Source organism: Dermacentor albipictus, chromosome 2 (genome assembly GCF_038994185.2).
Source record: "Dermacentor albipictus isolate Rhodes 1998 colony chromosome 2, USDA_Dalb.pri_finalv2, whole genome shotgun sequence".
Taxonomy (NCBI): domain Eukaryota; kingdom Metazoa; phylum Arthropoda; class Arachnida; order Ixodida; family Ixodidae; genus Dermacentor; species Dermacentor albipictus.
Genome location: NC_091822.1, coordinates 165,039,341 through 165,054,908, shown reverse-complemented (window position 1 = coordinate 165,054,908; position 15,568 = coordinate 165,039,341). Strand labels below are relative to the sequence as shown.

Here is a 15,568-nt window from a genome sequence, read left to right as displayed (position 1 = left end):
TATTGCCACGCCAAATCTATATTTACGCAGGCATGTTCTGGTGATAACGCCCCTATGCCATCTATTGCTCGTTATCTTCAAATCTGTCGCCGCTTTACAGCACAAAGGCTTCTTGAAACGCCGCTTAGTAAACATGGCTTGAATTTATCAGTAGTAGAGTATTACTAGGGGCCTAGGCTCCAGATTCTAGCCACAGGGACGCGTTAGGCGCTTTGTGTGATTTCATTCAGGCAACAAACGTATATCATGCTCATTCTTACTTTCCTTCTATTACTATAGTTAAGTCTTCTAAGTTAATTCCGTTCTAAGTTGCTCTTTTATTGTTTTTTTAAATGTAATCACCCATTCATCTCCTCTCACCTCTCAGATGCACGCTATTGTTCTTTTCATGTTTATCATCCTTGACCTGATCATTACATTTTCCTAATAAACATAAAAATTGGGCAATTTGGCTACAGGTACGGCCGGCTATCTCAATATCGCATGTAGAAACAACAACAACAGCAAAAGATGACAGTGCCCACGACCACTCAATTCTTGGCCCGTCCCCCATTATGGGTACGTGCCATTTTCTGAAGTATCATTGTCATCGTCACGGTGTTATCGCTTTGTCAGCGCCCAACAAGAACATCAACTTGAGCTTGGTGACTTGCGTTTTGTGGTCACAGCCACTGGTAAGTGTGCGGCAATTCTTCGAAGACGCAGCATCAACAACAGCGTCCTGAGATCCGGGAATGCCAGGACAACGCGCCGTAAAGTGAGCTCGACAAAGCTTGCACGGAAGCTTGCTCACCTTTTGCTACGTGTCAATCTTTGACAATTTATTTTTTTGAACGCAGTTTTTTGCCGTGCCTCTTAAGAGGAAGCTTTAGCTCGGGCCCAACTCCGACGCGGCCTATTCAAATACATGTAAATTGCAAAAAACGTTTTTCTGACGTAACCCCTGGGTCGATTTTAATGAAATTTATTGCATTTGAGAGAGAAAGTTAAATTCTAGTGACTTAGAAGCCGAATTTCTATTTAGGTTCTGTATTTTGTTAAAAAGATTTTCGAAAATTCATAGCTCTGCATCAAGACCATATATCGCAGTTCTGCAAACGGCATCCATTAGATCGTTGAAAGCGGACAAATTCGGTATGTGATTTTACATCTTACGTGATGTTGTTACGTTGTGTACAAGGGTTCTGCAAAAGCTGTATTTCCACATTACTGAATTTCTGGAGATTCATGTGCCACATATCAGTTTTGTCCGTTTTAGATGGGCTATCATATGCAATTCACATAATTGTATTATCTGTATTATCTGACAGGTTTCGCACAGAACTTAAGTGTTTTCTTTTAGCTTCCTCCGGCTTTCCAATTTGAGTGTACTATTTGTTATATGTTTAACTTTCACTTCGTTTCTCTATATGTCTCTCGCATTTTCTTGCTTCTTTTTTTTTCTTAAGCTATTTTTTGTAGTTGTCTAATCCAAAGCCTTGTTATTGCTTAATACATCCATCTGCTGCTCTTCTGTTCATTTATGCCTTGTCTCCTAAAACCTTTAATATCGGAAATTTCACATGTTGCCATTGTTGTTTTATTAATTCTAGTCATCATGCACAGGAGGTCCCATTTCAGTTTCTAACTACAGGACCTCCTTCTGTATATACTCATTATGTAATTATCCCCATTTTTGTATTGAATAAACTGATTCTGATCATTTTTCGTTGCCGAGTTGGAGTTGTAAACTTGATAGTTTCGTTTTGCGAAAACTTTCGATTTTTGCCAATTTTTAATAAAAACTTGAGCACCTAAATAAAAAATTCGAAACCAACAGTTACTAGTTTTTAAGTTTTTGTTTTAAATGCGCAAACCTACTAAATTTGGTGCAGTGGTTGCCGAGAAAAGCGAATTCGCCTTTTACATGTATTTATATAGGAGCGCCCGAGCTAAAGCTTCCTCTTAAGATGAAAGCCATCGCCGTTGGTAGTTTCTATTGCGAGGCAGAACAGTACTTGTTCAGTAGCTTTCCGGTGAGAATAAAGATAGATGAGAAAAAAAGAAAGAAAGAAAGAAAGAAAGAAAGAAAGAAAGAAAGAAAGAAAGAAAGAAAGAAAGAAAGAAAGAAAGAAAGAAAGAAAGAAAGAAAGAAAGAAGGTCTGCACGGTTGCGTGCGTGTAGCTAGACACGTATAAAGCATTTATGTGAACGCAACAAAAACAGGTGGAGTCCGCCTGTCAGTATGAAACGACTATCCCGCGCTGAATCACCACTGCGAGCTCTGAAAGAATAGAAACCGCATGCGGGTGGCATGTTTGCATACAGCTGTCATGTTTCTGAATTCAAAAGAGAGGTGCGCTGTAGACATAGATGTCATATCTGAGGAGAACTCGCTCAACAATTTATAGCTTCTCGATTTATTTCCTTATTATGTAGTTGTTCGCACCAACCTTCTCCTTTCCTTAGGTAGCTGAGAAGTCGTCTTGTACAAAGTTGGTTCATTCAATGAGAATCGCATTAAAGAAGGAATACTTTCGCGCAGGAAACTCGCCATTTTTTTTCGCTTGTGTAGTGGACTAAGCTTGTGTGTGTATACTTCTCTTCGCAGGCTCTTCCATATGGCCAGTGCTAGACCAGCGCTTGGTTGGACTTACCAGTTGGTGGTAACTGTTCCAGACGAACCGGTCGACACGCCACCTTATAACGAGATTGTCGCACCGTTTACGACGTGCACCCAGGCACTAGATTACAATATTATGCCAGCAGTCCAGGGCAGAGGGCGAAGACGTGTGTGCCTCGTTTTGCGCTGTCGTCTGCACTGCTGGCGCTGACTTTAGTGCACTCTTGTACAGAAGAGTTGTAGAACGTGATGTCAGGAAGATGAAGCGGCGTTGTCGTCAGCGTCAGTGCGGGACAAAAATTGGACTGACTTTAATCGCAGAAGTTTTCTCTGAAGCAAGATTAATATTAGTGGTCGAGTTTTTATTATTAATGGCAAATATTATTATAGAAACCAGCGAACAGCTAAGAACAGTCGACTTTGTCGTCTGCTCTTTTTGCCGGCAACACGCCTATTTGTTTACAACGCGTAGCTGAAATTTTCTCTAATGTTGAGCCCCAACTAACTACAGCTTCGCACACTTGAACTCGCATGTAGCACAAATTACGCATATATTATCGTTCTGTTTTTCTTTCTTTTTTTCTGATATTCGCAGGTCGACGTGGTTCAGTGACCTCTACGCAGCAACTTCTTTCCTGCTTGCTTATGTCGTCTGCTTTTTTTGCAGACGACATTATTTATTTTTTTTGCCTTCTGCACGCTTTGCGCGCTGCCTGCTTGCGTTGGCTTGCTCATTCTGCGCACTAATTCTCTAACGAGTGAACATTTAATTATTTATGTCATGCTGCAACGTGTAAACGTTTCTGTTCTATGCGATGGCATTTGGGGCTCACTGTGCTGGCACTGAAGAAAGAAAGCGTTTTTTCTGATTATTTGCGTCTGAATGTTTTTTCGTGACGATAGTATCTGACCATTTGAAGTGCTATATTGTCCGAATCCCAGCTCTGCTCGTCTCTAACGGTTTCGGCTGATCCCGTACACATAGAAATCGGTCAATAATTCGGCTACACGTTATAGGTGATATCTTTCACCCTGATGTTGGCTATGGCTGTTACTTGTCTTTGTGGCCTTATTATTTTGTTCTTATTTTCTGTCTTTCTTCTTTTTTACCTCCCAGTGATAGGCCAGCCTTGTTGGAACTATGACAATGACCGTAAGTGTGATGCCAACTTTATCGCGACATCTATTTCGACAATGGAAAAAAATCGCCTGCGTTGTGGTTCAAACTTCACACAGAGATCGCATTCTGCGATCTAGTCTGAATAACAACACAGTCGGGATAGACGGATTCTCATCAGTGTATCAGGTTGTCACAAACTGAGATGGAAATATTGGGAAAGCTGCTCAGAAAATTGTGGAGTCTTCAGTAAAGATTGGTAAATAGGAAATGTACAGTACTGACTGAATTCTTATTCTGATATTCTGACAATTGAAATAGAGTTTTTGCGCTTACCGTTAATTGCTTTCATTCAAATTTGGCAACACAACAGCATTTTTTTCGTTCGTCCAAGTGACCATTGGTCTGAGAAACTTTCGTAACGGTGCGCATTGTCGTAGCCGGACAGCTGTCAAAATCTGTTCATTCGGCTCGGCTTCTTGGGTGCCTGACTTTCAGATAACGGCATGTGATTTTAGGCTAGGAAAAACAACCCCTTTATTCGTAAACCTAACAAACCGGGCATTCACAGTCGGTTGCAGGTGTTCCCAGGCCGCTTAAGACCTTTGAAATAAATCCGCTCGACAATGCTGTGTTTACTGCTACTGTCGACCTATGAATCCCTTTTTTTTTATGATGACGGCATAGAGGTTCATGGTTGCCTATACATATATTTACTGTTGCTGCCAGACACCGAATACTACAACACCGTCCGACGAGTTTTATGTATGGTCTTGCTTCGGAACATTAACGACAGGTAATTACGTAAGACAAATCAATGAAACACGTGATCACCGTGTGTGATCTGAGCGCTAATCCACCGGTGATAAACTAGAAAAGAAATTGCGAATGTCGGATGAAGTTACGTAGATCGTGGCTTCTGTATGGTATTGATTTGAAGATTATTGCATCTGAAGTTCCTCCTTTGCTTTGACCTGCTTTGGCTGATTTGCCTGCGTTGCCTACCTGTCTGCTTTGCCTACTGCCTGCCCTGCTCATCTGCCTGCCCCTGCCTGCCTTGACATGCCCTGCCCTGCGTTCCCTGCCCGGCCTGCCCTGTCTGCCTTGCCTAGCCTCGCCTTGCACTGCATTGCATTACCTTGCCTTGTCTTGCATCACACTGCATTGCCTTGCCTTACCTTGACTTACCTTGCCTTACCCTTCCTTACCTTGCCTTACCTTACCTTGCCTTGCCTTGCCTTGTCTTGCCTTGTCTTGTCTTGTCTTGTCTTGTTACCTTACCTTACCTTACCTTACCTTACCTTACCTTACCTTACCTTACCTTACCTTACCTTGCCTTGCCTTGTCTTGTCTTGCTATGCCTTGCCTTGCCTCTGCTTGTCTGCCTGCCCGAGCTCTCCAAAAATTTCCTCCTCCGTGCAGAGTCGTGGTCGTGGCCCGAGTTCCAATGCATCGAGCACAACTCGTGCGGCGGGGTGCAGCAGTCTCCAGTGAACATCGAGACGCTGAGCGTGGTGCACGACGTCGGCATGAAGCCGCTCGAGTTCTACGCCCACGACGTCCCGCTCCGCAACTTCACGGTGCACAACGACGGCCTGTCACGTGAGCGGGACTGTCATCGCTGCTATTGATGACTCCGCGTTTTCCCGCCTTCACCAATAATTGCGTAATGCCACAAAAGTCATGGCTTCCGTCGGTCAACCAGGAAGGAGAACCAGTGAAAGGGCTCGTCCATTGTCTACAGCTGATCGTCAATTTAAGTGGTTAAACTTGTTAAGCGGAAGGATCACGGATAAGCTGCGTCACACTTAACAATTTTTTTTACGAATGCAATCGTTCCCGGATGCAGAAGTCTTCACAAAGATCGCCTGAGTCTGTAGAAGCTTAATTGAAATCTATCAGCAACTTCGAGAAAAAAAACTATCTGCCATATATTCTGCGGAAATAGACCATTCTACTAATGTTCGCCGCAATTTTAATAATAATTATCAGGTTTTATTCTACCATACACTCTTAAAGGCTCTAACAACTATCTAAGCAAGGCATGCCAATTCCGAGGGTCACATCAGTATATATGTATGTTTTCGTCTACCTGTGTCGGTCGTTGGAAATCGCCCGCACATGCACACGCATGCACACAGCATGTGACCCTTCCCCGCATACTCATATCGGCTATACTGGCCCGCCACCGCCATATGGGTGTGTCGGTCGACAGAAGTCTCATCAGCTTGACGTCTCACGTTCGGGTCCCATGTTAATGCCAAGCTTTAGTATGTTTAGTATGTTCAAGGAACGCGACCTGACGTGGCGCCACGCAGTGGCCCTCCGGCCTTCGCCAGCGGACAAGACCAAGAGGACAGTGCGGGGCGGTCTTCTACAGGGCACCTTCGAGTTCACGCATGCGCTGTTTCACTGGGGTTCCACTTCGTCGCAGGGCTCCGAACACCGCCTCGACGGCATCGCATACCCCATGGAGGTGAGTAGGAAAATATACCCTGGCAGGCAGGCAAATCAGACAGACCAGACCAGACAGAAAAGACAGACAAGACAAGACCTGATAGATGAGACAAGACAAGACCTGATAGACAAGACAGACAGACAGACAGACAGACAGACAGACAGACAGACAGACAGACAGACAGACAGACAGACAGACAGACAGACAGACAGACAGACAGACAGACAGACGGACGGACGGACGGACGGACGGACGGACAGACAGACAGACAGACAGACAGACAGACAGACAGACAGACAGACAGACAGACAGACAGACAGACAGACGGACGGACGGACGGACGGACGGACGGACGGACGGACGGACGGACGGACGGACGGACGGACGGACGGACGGACGGACGGACGGACGGACGGACGGACGGACGGACAGACAGACAGACAGACAGACAGACAGACAGACAGACAGACAGACAGACAGACAGACAGACAGACAGACAGACAGACAGACAGACAGACAGACGGACGGACGGACGGACGGACGGACGGACGGACGGACGGACGGACGGACGGACGGACGGACGGACGGACGGACGGACGGACGGACGGACGGACGGACGGACAGACAGACAGACAGACAGACAGACAGACAGACAGACAGACAGACAGACAGACAGACAGACAGACAGACAGACAGACAGACAGACAGACAGACAGACAGACAGACAGACAGACAGACAGACAGACAGACAGACAGACAGACAGACAGACAGACAGACAGACAGACAGACAGACAGACAGACAGACAGACAGACAGACAGACAGACAGACAGACAGACAGACAGATAGATAGATAGATAGATAGATAGATAGATAGATAGATAGATAGATAGATAGATAGATAGATAGCATTGCTGTAGACTCCAGCTGGCCGAGCCGAATCAAATTTGCTCTTTCTTTGTTCAGGCACAGCTCGTGTACACAAACGAGAAGTACGCCAGCGTTGATGAGCCGGACCAGACGGACAGGATTGCCATTATCTCAACGCTCTATCAGGTGCTCTTTTTTTTCGTTTTCATTCTCTGCAGCGATGGACGCTGAGGGTCGTTACCATTCCTTTTTTATTGACGAAGTATTTCAAAGGTAATGTGTGAGTCGAAAGAAAGAAAGAAGAATTAATGGTGTTGTAATCTGCAAGATGTAAATCATACTAAGTTCTTCAAAATCCAAAGATGGATAAATTGATAGACGGAAACAGACTGTGCATAAAACGAAATAAACCAAGGTAAACCACAGGAGGGAGTTTGGGCCGACGTTTTCATACGTGGAGTTAGTCATAGACTGACTTGTAACTGCTGGTTGGCTTTACTTCTACTATAATATAAGTACAATGGCGAATTTCGTTTACTACGAAGCGCGCGCGAAGAGCATCGTCTTCCCACTCTGCATTCTAGATGCATGCACGGCAAGATAGTCTGCGCTGCCAATGATACTTCACGGAGCAAAAGCGGAAGGCATTCGTGCATGAACCGATTTCGACACTCAGCACTTAACGCGTCGGCATCATCACTTTGTCATTTATGCATTTAATGGGTATGTATATATATAAATAAATCGGAAGCTGTGACAACAAATTAATGCCTTTATGAAGAAACGACCTGTATAACGAAGTGAATGACATGGTGCGGCCATCTGTATGCCTTATTCATGTAACGCGGGCGCCACCGTGGCAAAGAAGTTGCAGCGAATTTGCCTGTTTAACGAAATAATGTGCGCGTTCGATCATCTTTACGTTCTGGTGGATGTGGGCGAACGTAAACTTTTTTTAACACGAATCGAAAACGAAGAGCAATTAGCGAACAGCAATTATCGAATCGAATAGTTCGAGGGCAGACGCATATATCTACAGCAGAAATATTTCAGAGTGTCGCTCTTAGGCGCCCGTGCCTGCCTTGAGCATCGGCGTCCCTCGGCGTAACCGAGAGAATGAGCACAGCGAAAGAGGAAAGAGTGAACGCAGAGCGCAGCGGGGGATGAAAGACGGCGACGGCGAAGAGAGCGCGAGGTGGAAAGCGGAGGAGGAGGGTATGGCGAAAGCGTGAGAGGGAAAGCGTAGTTCCGCGCAAGACGGGCTCTGCGGCGACGACCGCTACGAGATGGCGCCGGAGTAGCGCGCCGCCGTCTGTTCGCCGATGACGCCGTCGATATATAGGGCACGCGGCGAGCGCGTCCACCGATACCATATACGGAAACAAAGCGCCGCATGAGCGGAGGTCTGTCTGCGGCGGCGGCTGCTGTGAATCGCGCCAACGCGTCGCCCACGCGATGTGCCTCTCGCGCGATCTCCCGATAAGCGGGGCAGTCGCGCAATGCTTCGCTCCGTTTGCAACGTGCAGCACGAGATAGATTGTGCGCGCCAGCCAATATATCGCGAACGGAAAACACCTATAGAGCTGCGCTGAAATTTTGCATTAAGGTGTATCGTAATCGTCGGTGCATTTTTTTTTTCGATATAGGTATAGGTACCTAAACAGTAAGTAAACAAATGCTTGCCGGCAACATGATCAGCGGTTGTGGAAAAAAAAAAGAGAAAGAAAAAAAGAGAACGCTGCTAAAATAATTGCGTGTCGTAGACACACGAAAAGGAGCCACTTGGAAGGCAAACGTCACTGGTTGTTTCGTATAAGATAAAATTTCTACATGACTAGACTGGCAAAAAAAAACACTAAATGACACAAAAGAGACAATTCTGAGTTTTTTACGTGCCAAAAACACGATCTGGTTATGAGGCAAGCCGTAGTGGGGGGGGGGGGGGGGGGGACTCCAGATTAATTATGACCTGCTGGGGTTCTTTAACGTGCGGCTAAATCTAAGTACTCGAATGTTCTTGCATTGCTCTCCCATCGAAACACCGCCGCCGCGGACGGGATCGAACCTGCGACCTCGAGCTCAAGCAACGTAACGCCATACAGCCACCGAGATGCCGCGGTGGCTACACTGAATGATAATAATATTTGGGGTTTTACATGCCAAAACCACTTTCTGATTATGAGGCACGCCGTACTGGAGGACTCCGGAGATTTCGACCACCTGGGGTTCTTTAACGTGCACCTAAATCTAAGCACACGGGTGTTTTCGCATTTCGCCCCCATCGAAATGCGGCCGCCGTGGCCGGGATTCGATCCCGCGACCTCGTGCTCAGCAGCCGAACACCATAGCCACTGAGCAACCACGGCGGGTTACACTGAATGACAGGCTACAAGCGAAAAATCACGAGTCGTCAATTAGGCTTCCACCGCAAAACCGAAAACGGAGCTTGCGTTATCCCTTGTCTTTCAGCATTGCCTCAAAAATGTCGTTGCTGCTTCGCTTCTGATAATTTACGATAATTTGTTTAGCATACTTGGAGAATGGAGGCCATACTTTTACGGTCATTTGTTGCGATATATTTGGTTGGTTCTGAACGTTCAATAAATACCGGATACTTCCCTTTCGAATACGATTACCCACGGTGAGTAATATTCGATTCCTATTCGAATATTCGCCCACCCTGTACTTTCCGGTCTCGTAGCGCGAAGCAAAGCGCAAAAGCGCTTGCGCGGACTGTCACCTTGCATGGACAACGTGCGAGTCCTAAGGAAAGCAAAGCTCGTTGTGCTCAGAATCACCTTGAGACTATAGTGGCGACTGTCGAGGATTCGACTGCAGGGACGAGCGCGATGACGCCGCGAGGTTTGAGTTAGCGGCATTTGAAACTTCGCAACGGTTACTTCCGTCACAGCCAAGATCTTCGCGCGAATATACGCCGCCGCCCTCGAGATAATAGAGACTTTTAGCTTGTACGCTATTCCGGTAAACGGGAGCGGTTCGGGCGGATTACCGGATGGTCGGGGCGTAAACGTGAGCGGTGAAGCCGCCTGGTGTTGTAGAGCTCAACCAGACAAACGCATAGCTAAAACTGCAGTAACTCACCATATCCTGCTTCGCCACTCGTGCAAATTTTTGGCAGCGGCGTAATTGTGAACACGATTACGCCACTGTCAAAAATTTACGCCAGCAGCTAAGCAGAATACAGTAATTAGCTCTGTGTTTGTGTGGTTGAGCTTTGCGCCACCAGCTGGCGCCACCAATCGGGCCGCTCACCTTGACGCCCCCGCTAAGCCGGAAAACCGCCCACGCTTGCCCGAATACCGGACACGCTAAAAGTCTCTAATATCGGATTGGCAGCAAACACTTACTTTGTAAAGTGGTGTGTACGAAAGAACGAAAAAAAATCTTAGCACGGTCAGGATGAAGATTGCCTTACTAGCGCAAGGAAGACGACGACGGAAGATAAAACGAGAGCGCTACAAGGCTTATTAATTAATTATGTTCTGCGCTTTTACGTGCCAAAGCCACGAGGCACGCCGTATCTGTGGGAGATCAACTTTGACCACCTGGGGCTCTTCAACGCGCACCCACTGCACGGGCGTTCTTTTTTTTCACCCTCATCAAAATGCGGCCGAAGCGGCCGGGATTCGATCTCCCGCCCTCGGGCTTAATACATAGCGCGAAGCCTTATAGCCACTACGCCACCTGGCGGCGGGCCGCCAAACGATTCTCCCGTTGTCTCCCTTGCGCTGCTATATATCCATTCCGTAGAATTTCGATCAGCTTTCAGCCCTTCTCAGAATAAAGGTTTCTTTCTTTCAGGATTGCCTTTGTTTGGTCATTTTGGGGGGAAGCATTAGTTGGCCGCCGTTATTGGTCCAAAGGTCCACTTTATATCGACTTGGGATGAGTGTGAATATTCAAAACTTTCGAATAACTAATCAACTGCAGTGTCCTATGCGATTCGGCCTTCAAATCGAAGTCACTATCGTAATTGCGAATGCTTTTCGAACATTTCAGCTCGTCAACTACGCCCAAATAAACTTTAAATTGGAGCAAGTTTGGTAACTTATCATCCCCGCGGTTTTAGTATATACATAAAACACGAGAACTTGCGGCTGTACAGCGTTCCCTCAATCCCACTCTCTGAAGCGCCCTGTAGGGGTGTGCGAATATTCGAAATTTCGAATACGAATCGAATATTTTCCTTATTCGAAGCGTATTCGATTCGAGAAATGCATATTCGTAAATTCCCGAATATTCGAGGACGGCCGAATAATGGTCGAAACGGCGAATATTAGGACAGACTGTGAATAATTTAGCAATTAATGAATTATATGCTTGCTCCACATTCTCCTAAGAACATGTTTATTCACTGAGAGCTTCACATGATCCGCTCATTATCTGTATGCTCTGCATCAAGATGGCAAATTGGGCCAGTTGGTTGGGATTCATAGTAAGGTTCGTTACAGCGCAACACAAAACAAGGACAAAAGAAGGTACCAAACGACGACAGCTGTAACGAACCTTACTATGAATGTGTACGCTCTGTTCCAGTCTATCTGCATCAGGTCCGTGAGACATGATCAGTTTCGATTTTTTTTTTACCAAGCTTTATTCCAGGGCTCTTTCATAACAATATATGATGTACTTTCGGGCTTTGTAAGTATGCGCAATAAAATATGCACCTAGAAAATGTTACCTGGACAAATGTCACAGTGCATAGAGAGCCCTTACTTTGTGAACATGTTGAGCAGTCAATTTTCCTTCGCGATAATCTCTAACAAGCGTTTACCTGACAGAGCATTACCTGGCACTACCTGAGTGCATTACCTATAATGAGTGTCTCTTTAACCTGAAGCAACCTCGTAAAATGCAATATTATTTTTAAAAGGGTAATAAAGCTATTGTTACCTCGTTTTGCAATTTTTTAATACTACACATATATTCGATATTCGATTCGATATTCGAAGACAGTTTTTCGCCTTATTCGTATTCGATTCGTATTCGAAAATTTCAATATTCGCACACCCCTAGCGCCCTGTGCATGCGAAGAAACTACCGTTTGCTTCTAATGCTCCATTTGTGCTTTTAATAAACAGCGCTTAATAACGCACTATGTAATAACAAAAACTTGCTAGCCTTAACAAAACTGGGATGTGAACGTCGTCTTGTATTAATTGTGATAATGGCTGCTCATTATTCGAAAACTATTCGAAAAGTATTCGATTCGCTTATGGCACTATTCGATTCGTATTCGATTGGGTCTCAAAATCACTATTCGCACACCCCTGTTATCGACACATGGAGGAACATCAACTCACACAAGCGCGAGCGTCTAACTGCAACTGGGAGTTTATTGCTGCTCTAGAAAACTTTGTGAATACAAAACAAATGAATAAAAAACATGCGCCGATGAAGTGAAGGGGGAGTGGGAAGGGGCGAAGTCCTTTAAGAGGGGTAACCATTGCAGCGATTTTAGTTGCAGCATGACGAAAGACATGTTTCGGTGTTTGCCTTTCTTCCGATCTGACGTCGACCCGTCATATGTTAGTGACATTGCAAACTCCGCTAATCAGTTGCTTCCCTTTCATCGTCGTACCCACGTGCTTGCATGCTCCTCTCTTTGCGCTTATAAAGTTTTCGCACTCCCGAAACTAGAACACGCCAGTACTGCACCTGGCCCTTACGAAGCTAATCTAACACTTCACAGGATCATTCCAAAACCGCGTGACTCGATCAATTCTGATCGATTCTCATCAATTACTCGTATAGTACAAGCATTCCGGCTCCTAAAAACACAGGCTCAACTTCCTACTCTCGCCTTCCGCCGTAATATCCCACGTCTCAGCATAGCACATATTTCTTTTGCCTCCTTAGCTGTGAACAACCCGATTCGTCCAATCCATCGTGCTTCCCGCAGCAGCCATGCTTACGCCATTTATCTTCCAAGATGAGCTCGTACAGCGACATTTCAATAGTCCATATAAATATAACGTGTTTTCTCAGTGCGTGGTGAACAGCGAGTCTATTCACCCGGGTGGTCTTTCCCACATAAATACTACAATTGCCGAGAAGCCGGCTCTGACGAACAAAGGAACCGCGAGTACGCGCGCATGCGACAGCTTCCGAAGCATACCGTGACTATCGTGCACAGCTGTGTTTAGCAGGGACCTACGCCGTAATCCAGCACAACCATCGATCGCGGCATCAAAACCTTGCGACTTCGCAAAGAGAGAGAGAGAGAGAGAGAAAACTTTATTTGGTTCCTTCAAGGAATTAGCGTCTCGAGGTCTCCGTCGTCTTCTTGGGCGCCGGCGACTTGGAGCCTCTTCCGGCAAGGGTGGGGCCCCTATTCCATGGCTCCACTGAGCCTATAGCTACCTCACTAGCGTGCTGCACTAAGGCCCTTTGGGCCGTGAGCTCGCAGCTGGTAAGCCGACTCTCCCGTTGCTCCGCACTCGGGTTATTGTGTTGGTTATTGTGCTGCGACCTGTGCGACTCCGCAAAGAAAGAGCGCAGGTCGCAGCAGAGCACTGCGCAGTAAAAAAGCTATAACAGCTGCAGCAATCGTCCACGACTTTACCGTCGCAGCTGACGTTCGTGAACTTCGATTCGGTGAGGGCGATGGGCGGCGTGCTGGACGCCCTCGAGTCCGAGGCGCCGACCCGGCGACGCCGCCGTACGCTCCGCCGTTTGCTCCGCCGCTTGCTCCCGTGGATGGTGCGCCGTCTGGCGGGCTCCGGGTCCGGCTCGGCCAAGGGCGCGCCGTTCCCGCTGACGCTGAACAGCCTGATGCCCCCGGCGGACCTGCAGGAGTTCTACACTTACCGCGGCTCGCTGACCACGCCCCCCTGCACGGAGTCCGTGCGTTGGACCGTGTTCAGAAAGAACGCGTTCGTCTCCGAGGCACTGGTAAGCACACCGCCGCAACGGAGAGTCGTTGTGCATGCGGTCAGGGAGTTTTGTAATGGCCGTGAACACGGGCCCGCGTTTCGCAACGATACAGCGATACAGACAGAGCACTCTAAAACGGGCTTACTGTCAGATGATCTGGTAAACGTAAGATTAGCTGTGCCCAGAGAAAAAAATAAAGAAATTAAATCTGTGCGTTTAGAACACACGCCGATGTCGCCAGCTCGGATGGAAATATATAATTTCGCCCTTGAAAATTCCGGGAAATCGTATCGCATGTTATCTAGCTTATTTCCGTGTTACCTCCATACAGAAAAAGAAGAAAATCTGAAGAGACCTATAGCATTTCTTATGAGTTTTGATTGCGAAAGAATTAATGTCCAGTTGAAGGACGCTAAGCGATCCTTCGGGTTATGAAATCCTCAAGGGCAAGCGAGTGCGTTGAGACGCTTCGCGCGTCTTGATTTGGCCTTACCGAGGCGCAGTTAGAACGCAGTCGAGAGCTAGCGCATACAAGGAACGCGCGCATAAAACAGGCTTCCGAGAGTGAGAGCGCGGGTGACGTGGCGTCGCGGCGATGCCCTCTCCCCTCACGCGTTGCCATGGCAGTGGGCGTTCCCTTTCGACCGCTCTGCTCCGCCGAGGCCCAAGCCAGCAAGCGCGAGCCAGTGTCACGTGACGTTGCATTCAGTGGGAAGTCTCGCTGCTACAGACGCAGCCGGCTTGTTCACTCGATGGGCCATTTAACGCTTTCGCATAAAAAAAAGAATGTGCTCTGAAGAGACGCCACGTCTAATATGGGGAGGGGGGGGGGGGGTAAGGCGGTGCAGCGCACATCCCCATCTCGGGATGCTCCAGAGCCTTGGGAATCCTTCGACTGACCATCTCCCTATGAATATACCAGTTCGGTGCCCGTGCACAGATACAACAAATGAAGTTCCTCGTTCACTTCTTTGCTGTCTCCTTCTGCGTCACCTCTATCACGCTAGCGGGACTTTGAGAAAGCGCAACCAATAAGCTCTGGCTCTAAGTTCTCGTTCTCTCCAACTGTTTCAGCTGCAGCGTCTGCGCAGACTTCGCGGGTACACCAAGAGCCGCTTTCTCTCGGACAACTTCCGGCCGCCGCAGAGGCTGCACGGTCGCAAGATCATCTCTTCCTTTCGTCCCTTCTGACACTCGCGGGAAGAGCCGTTCATTCGGCAGCGTTAGCTTCGTATTTTGTCGTAACGGCACAAATGCATCCTCGATTTACTAATAGCACTGACATGACACACACGTAACAAGCGAAAAAGCAACGAAAAATACGTTATACGTAACTTGTATTTGTTATGAATGAAATATATTTGCTCTAGTTTTGTTAATATGAGCGTACAACTTTTCATACTTTCACCGCAAAGACAATAGGAGCACAATTAAGTTCAATGTTACGCATTCTTCGGCCTGGCATCTGGGTGGCAGTTGGTGTATTCATCTTTGACCTGCATCTTCTACACGCATATGTAAATTAGTGTTTAAACGTCAGATCAGGCACAATAAATTTGTTTAATTATGGTGCGGTGTCTTACGGAACATATCACAGCCCGCGGAGAAGCAGCTTTCCTCAGAAT

General features: G+C 46.9%; 1 protein-coding gene across 3 annotated transcripts; it reads left to right on the top strand.

Moving 5' to 3' along the window:
• The first annotated feature begins 614 nt into the window (after window positions 1-614).
• On the top strand, window positions 615-15,512 carry LOC139055597 (carbonic anhydrase 1-like). 3 transcript variants are annotated; one of them, XM_070533116.1, is made up of 8 exons: window positions 664-674; window positions 2,591-2,645; window positions 3,720-3,755; window positions 5,142-5,321; window positions 6,038-6,195; window positions 7,143-7,232; window positions 13,641-13,961; window positions 15,018-15,512. In XM_070533116.1, exons 4-8 carry the CDS (start codon window positions 5,249-5,251, stop codon window positions 15,132-15,134), a joined length of 759 nt encoding a protein of 252 aa, XP_070389217.1. In that variant the 5' UTR covers window positions 664-674; window positions 2,591-2,645; window positions 3,720-3,755; window positions 5,142-5,248; the 3' UTR covers window positions 15,135-15,512. The 3 variants fall into 3 exon arrangements, with proteins under 3 accessions (XP_070389216.1, XP_070389217.1, XP_070389218.1); XM_070533115.1 differs by having other exon boundaries at window positions 615-674; window positions 2,591-3,755; XM_070533117.1 differs by lacking the exons at window positions 664-674; window positions 2,591-2,645 and adding an exon at window positions 2,124-2,568.
• Window positions 15,513-15,568: the final 56 nt, after the last annotated feature.

What these genes read in the sequence shown, in the direction of transcription:
- LOC139055597 (XM_070533115.1), top strand. Translation starts at nt 3,638, where the DNA reads ATGTTGGCTATGGCTGTTACTTGTCTTTGTGGCCTTATTATTTTGTTC. An exon ending in GCACAACGACGGCCTGTCAC is followed by an intron (nt 5,322 to 6,037) that starts GTGAGCGGGACT and finishes GGCGCCACGCAG; the next exon opens with TGGCCCTCCGGCCTTCGCCA. An exon ending in TTATCTCAACGCTCTATCAG is followed by an intron (nt 7,233 to 13,640) that starts GTGCTCTTTTTT and finishes TTACCGTCGCAG; the next exon opens with CTGACGTTCGTGAACTTCGA.